Below are 5,080 nucleotides of genomic sequence, written 5' to 3'. Positions count from 1 at the left end.
CATTTAAATATTTTCGCTCTGAAATAACTTTGGAGCCCAAATTTTTCCTTAAGGTTTGGTTTTTTTTAAGGCTTTTGTTGATGGATTTCGTTTCCTACAAAGATTTTAAACTGTTTGTATGAATGACTGAGCTTGCTTAAGTCCTAACGAAATTATCCCTTGATACCATCCTGCAAGCAGTTCATCGACTGAACTTAAAGTTCCGGTTAATTTTCTCTTCAAAATAAACCTTTGTATGCGCATCTGGATTTTCTGTCTAAAGCCACTGTAGGCCGACGCACAGCAACAGCACTTTTGATCAAACAGCAACAGCATAAACGAAAGCTAGATAGAAACCACAGCCATGCCCACGTAGTTTTATCCGATTGATGAAATAATTTTCTACAAGATTGGCTGTTTTTTAGTCCTTAGACTGCCGGACTGCCAATAATTATTTAAAAACACCAGAAATAATACACGCATAATATTTTAGCTTTCTTAGAGTTCAGACCTCGAATCGTTACTTTGAATTAAATTTTTTCAAATAATACTTTTGAGTTCCAAAAAACGTTAATCCCAGAGTGACATTTCGAAGTATATGTAGAAGGATATGTAGTTGACATGTAGCACATGTGTAGTTACCGTGTAAAAGATAGAGTCACACTCACACGCAGTATGGCAACTCTGTCCAAGAGCTCGTTATTTAAAATAAACCGCCGAACTATCGCACAAAAATACCGATGACACCACAGGTAAAACACATATCGATGTATTGACTATCAATATTTTAACATCCCAACAAATTTAATTTAATTTTCAAATGTATATTTTAGAAGAAAATATTCGCTCACGAATCGTACTTACATGTTTTATTTATTCCAATAGATTGCATTTAAATCATTTTCGCTCTTTCACTTTCAAACCATTTCTATTCGGCGCGCAACTCTCGCGGTTAGTATCGATAAGCGAACTTGAATCGGGAAAGGCTCTCCTTGAACCGGTAGGCAGCAATGAGTCTCATTCCATGCACTCCAAAAGTTTTCATACCCCTAGTTTTTTTGTGGAACTTTTTTGTTTAAACCGTTTTTTAGGCAAAATCCAATAAAAGCAAGTATTTAAAATAAACCCGTCAAGTAGAAAATTGATTAAATAATTGTATGAAATTAACTGGGCAGGGCTGAGAGATCTATCTATCTAGTAATATTGGACGGAAGAACAAAAACGAGAAATATGTATACTGGAACTGAAATTCGTTAGTATATTTCCGTTATATTTTTAAAATGAGACGGTATATTTTGGTATATATCAGAGGGTCGGACGGTATATTTTAACGATAAATGCGCGGTCACACTGTAAGCAACTTCGTTTTAAATAATTTGAATATACAAATTGGGAAAATGTCCATGCAAAATGGTAAGATAATCGGCTAGATAGTATCTGGCTGGCGACAAGGAGAAAAAGCACCAAAAAGCACATTGACGACGGTTCCTATGAAGATGTCAGCATGAGAATGGAGGAAGATCTGTTGCTGGACGGCGAGGATGCACCACAAACATTGTACGAGTATATCGAGGAAAAACGGATGCCGTGCTGCGCACGTGTGTCGCAACGTTGCCATCGAGGACGAGGTAAAAGGGGAGGACGATAAAGAGGAGTCGCCTGCTGCCGGAGCAGTTTACTGGAGCCCGCTCTAGGAGACCTGTCCTTCGCCAGGTCGAAGGAGAAAAGACTCGCATCATAGCCCAAGCCCAAGCACAAACCCAGCAAAAAAGAGCAAAACCTTCAGGTTCCAGATTCTCACTGCTTCAGCCAAAGCGTTAGGTATAGTCGATTAACTGCTTAAAGGATAATTCTGCAAGTTCAGAGTCGCACTGCTTGAACCAAACCTTCAGTTTTTAGGTTCTGACTGCTTGAGCCAAAGGTTTAGTCGGTCTGCATAAAGGATAATTTTGCCTGACTACTCGATAGTAAATCAGCTAGCTATCTAATGCACAGAAGGGGGTGTCGGTGTCTATTATCAGCTGCGAATTTTCCAAATGCTGACGGAGATGGCGATCCGTTTTATGTTAACCGAGCGACGAAACACGTGATGCGTAGCAACAGCGCGTGTATTGTGTGTGAGCTGGGCGGACTATCAAGAAACGATTTGCTAAATCAGTCCGATGACTTAATTTCAATTTGAGCAATACGAGGGCAGGGCAGAGATTAGGGGATCAGGGTGGTAGAATGGCTGGGGGAGCATGGATTGATTGTTCACTGGGGTGAATGTAAAATAATGGGAATGAAGTCATCGCTTATTAAAGGAAAACTATGACGGACTAAGCATTGGCTTAAGGTGCGTATTTAGATTACTTTATTTAATATTTAAAATTATACGTAATAATTATAGAATACGGTATAGTTCTGCATTACATTCGGGGGCGTGTTCTGTATTCCGCTGAAGTACAACTTAAAAATATCACACACAAATACCACGCCAGAAAGAAGACCCCTCAGCATCCTCATGATTAAGTTCTTCCTGCTGGACTATAGATCGCTCTATGGACACTCCTTGTCGCTGATCTTTTGGAAGCCTGTAAATATCACAACAGAAAAGAAGCGATATGAATCAGTTAAGAATATAAGGATGGGAATACAGCTCTCATTTTTTATACTCACTTGCATTCTGCAGGCAATTCTCCGTCTTCATTACACACAGATTGCGATAGGTCCTGGTGGTACCCTTGTCATCCGCTGCACAAATGGCTGCATACTCCTGCGTATCACAATCCATGGCACACTTCACATTGGGATCGGGCAGGCTGAGGCCCTGGACCACTGTCAGGGCATACAGCGCCACTATAAATAGACAAAGACATCACAGCAGAGTTTGTTAGTTAGTTAGGCAGGAGGCGTGCGAAAAGAATCACTCGAAACCCGTCGACCAGACCCGCATACAAAGTGCTCTTGATCAATCCCCCATGATATCACCCACATCTCCGCCAACACCAGCACCAGTACGCCCATCGATTCTTCGCGACGCCAGAGCGTCTGGCATGTCGAACCCCATACCCAGAGGCGGCGGCTGGGGATGGGGCTGGCACAGTCTCCAGCAGTCGGCATTAGTGCTGCATACCCAATTAACCATGTCAGCAGCACGCAATGCCAAACTAAATCCGAGAATCTGGCCTTGCCCAAACGACCTAATCTGATAGTTAAATGACTCAATGAATCTCTGAAACTTTCCATTCATAAGTTTTGCCATTGCATTTGAATGGAGCGGGCCTCATTTTGCTCCTATAATTTGAGATTCATGGAAATGTGGATTTCCCCAGCCCAAATCGTTGAAATAGGTCAGACTCTTGTTGCTATTGCTGTTGCTGCTTTGGCGAAAAATTTATAGTCATGTTTCATATTTCTGAGATTAATTGTAGCAATTGTCAATAAATGAGTCACAGTGCACTGGACATTGATACTCGTATAGAAAAATGCCACATTAAAAAGATTATTTTACTATGGAAAGAATTGAAATATTTTCATTCTTAGTTTTTACAATTTTCAACGGAAGGAATCTAATCTTTGCTTAAATCCATTCGATGTTCCTTTGATATATTCTCACTAAACTTAACAAAAGATATTCCCATTTGTACGTACATGCCAAAAATACTGCAAACAGCTTCATATTGTTAAATATTTGTTGACTTCCGATTAATTGCCGCAGGTATTTTAGGATCTTCACTTCCGCACTTTAGCTGCTTTAAACGCACTTTGCACAATAGTTTTTTTCTGCGTGTGAACTTTGGGGGTTAGACGAATTGAATATGCCGTGGCTGCCGTTGAGTTGATTAAAAGTCAACCGAAATGATTCAATATATTCTATAAAATATATATTCCCGAGTTGGGGCTTGTCACTGAACTTCAGACACGTGTGTTTGTGTGTGTCTGTTTTTGTTGTTACGTATATAAATGTTTAATCGCGGACGATTCTGATTCTGATTCCGTGTGTGCTTCTGCTTCTGCTTCTGGGTTGTGATTCTGATTCAATCCAATACGATTTGATTCGATTCGACTCGACTCTCTGTCTCGGCGATGCCGCACCAGCACGCGTCCAAATGCGAACTGAAACTAAAGCGCCGCGCAAAGATATCCTCCAGCCAGCGTCCAGCGTCCGAGTGGTCGATTGACAAACTGACTAAATGACTGATTGATGGCTTGACGACTGCGACTGGACGTTGGATGCTGCGATAGGATGGGATGTGATGGGATGGGATGGGTTGGTTGTGGTCCGTCCGCTGTTAGATACAGATACAGATACAGATACAGATACGGATACTGCTGGCTGCACAGCGATTCGATTTTCAATTTCAGTTTCGAGTTTGAGTTTGGTTTGGGTTTGGGTTTTGGGCTTGCGCTGGGGTCCAGCAATCAATCAATCAATGACTGTCCGACTGGCTGGCTGGCTGGCTATCTGTATCTGGCTCTGATGGCTGTCGTCTGCCGTTTGCCGTCGTAGCGCACGAATGATGTCCAACCACACAGTGTCTGTTAGTTTTATAGAATTTTGTTCATGCTAAAAAGATTTACGCTCGTGTCGTCGTCTTCAATTTTCTTTTTTTCGTTTCTCTGTACAACATTTTGCCTTTACTCTTTACTTTTTTCTTATTCTTATACAAGTATTGTATTGTTTTTTGTTTTGTACGAGTATTTGCGATGGTGGTGGCTTGCTGTTAGCTTGGCTGGAAGATTCATACGAACACCGATCCGATCGATCGGTAGATTGGGCGATCGTTTGATCGATACTTCTCTCTCTCTATAGGCAAGTCACGTCACGTCACGTTGTCGCTGTCGCTGTCGTTGTCGTTGTCGTTGTCCACCTTGTTGTTGCTGGCTGGAGTTTTGTATTTGAATTATTCATGTATTTATGCAGTCACAGAAATGCTGTTGCTAAAAATTCTCGTCCTCGGCCAGCCGCTGTTAATTGGTTCACGTACCGTTCAATACTGTTCTCTCTCTTGGCTCGCGATGCTGCCCAATGCTGCTGCTGCTGTGGCATCTTCGAAAATTTCGTCAGCATAATCGACCGCCAGACCGCCAGACCGGCAGACCACCGGACCACCGGACT

At 41.9% G+C, this 5,080-nt stretch overlaps 1 protein-coding gene across 1 annotated transcript; it reads right to left on the bottom strand.

Annotated features, from left to right (window-relative positions):
* Window positions 1-2,494: 2,494 nt before the first annotated feature.
* Window positions 2,495-4,591, bottom strand: peg (pegasus). The gene is made up of 3 exons (XM_001360032.4): window positions 3,613-4,591; window positions 2,638-2,817; window positions 2,495-2,552 (listed from the first exon to the last, which is right to left on the bottom strand). Exons 1-3 carry the CDS (start codon window positions 3,638-3,640, stop codon window positions 2,518-2,520), a joined length of 243 nt encoding a protein of 80 aa, XP_001360069.2. The 5' UTR covers window positions 3,641-4,591; the 3' UTR covers window positions 2,495-2,517.
* Window positions 4,592-5,080: the final 489 nt, after the last annotated feature.

This window comes from Drosophila pseudoobscura, chromosome 2, assembly GCF_009870125.1.
Source record: "Drosophila pseudoobscura strain MV-25-SWS-2005 chromosome 2, UCI_Dpse_MV25, whole genome shotgun sequence".
NCBI lineage: Eukaryota > Metazoa > Arthropoda > Insecta > Diptera > Drosophilidae > Drosophila > Drosophila pseudoobscura.
The sequence above is the reverse complement of the archived record's forward strand: the minus strand, read 5'-3'. Positions and strand labels throughout refer to the sequence as shown.

Coding starts and splice junctions, on each gene's coding strand:
- peg (XM_001360032.4), bottom strand. CDS start 3,640: ATGAAGCTGTTTGCAGTATTTTTGGCAT. Junction 2,818..3,612: donor GTTTGCAGTATTTTTGGCAT/GTACGTACAAAT, acceptor GTCTATTTATAG/TGGCGCTGTATGCCCTGACA. Junction 2,553..2,637: donor GAATTGCCTGCAGAATGCAA/GTGAGTATAAAA, acceptor TGATATTTACAG/GCTTCCAAAAGATCAGCGAC.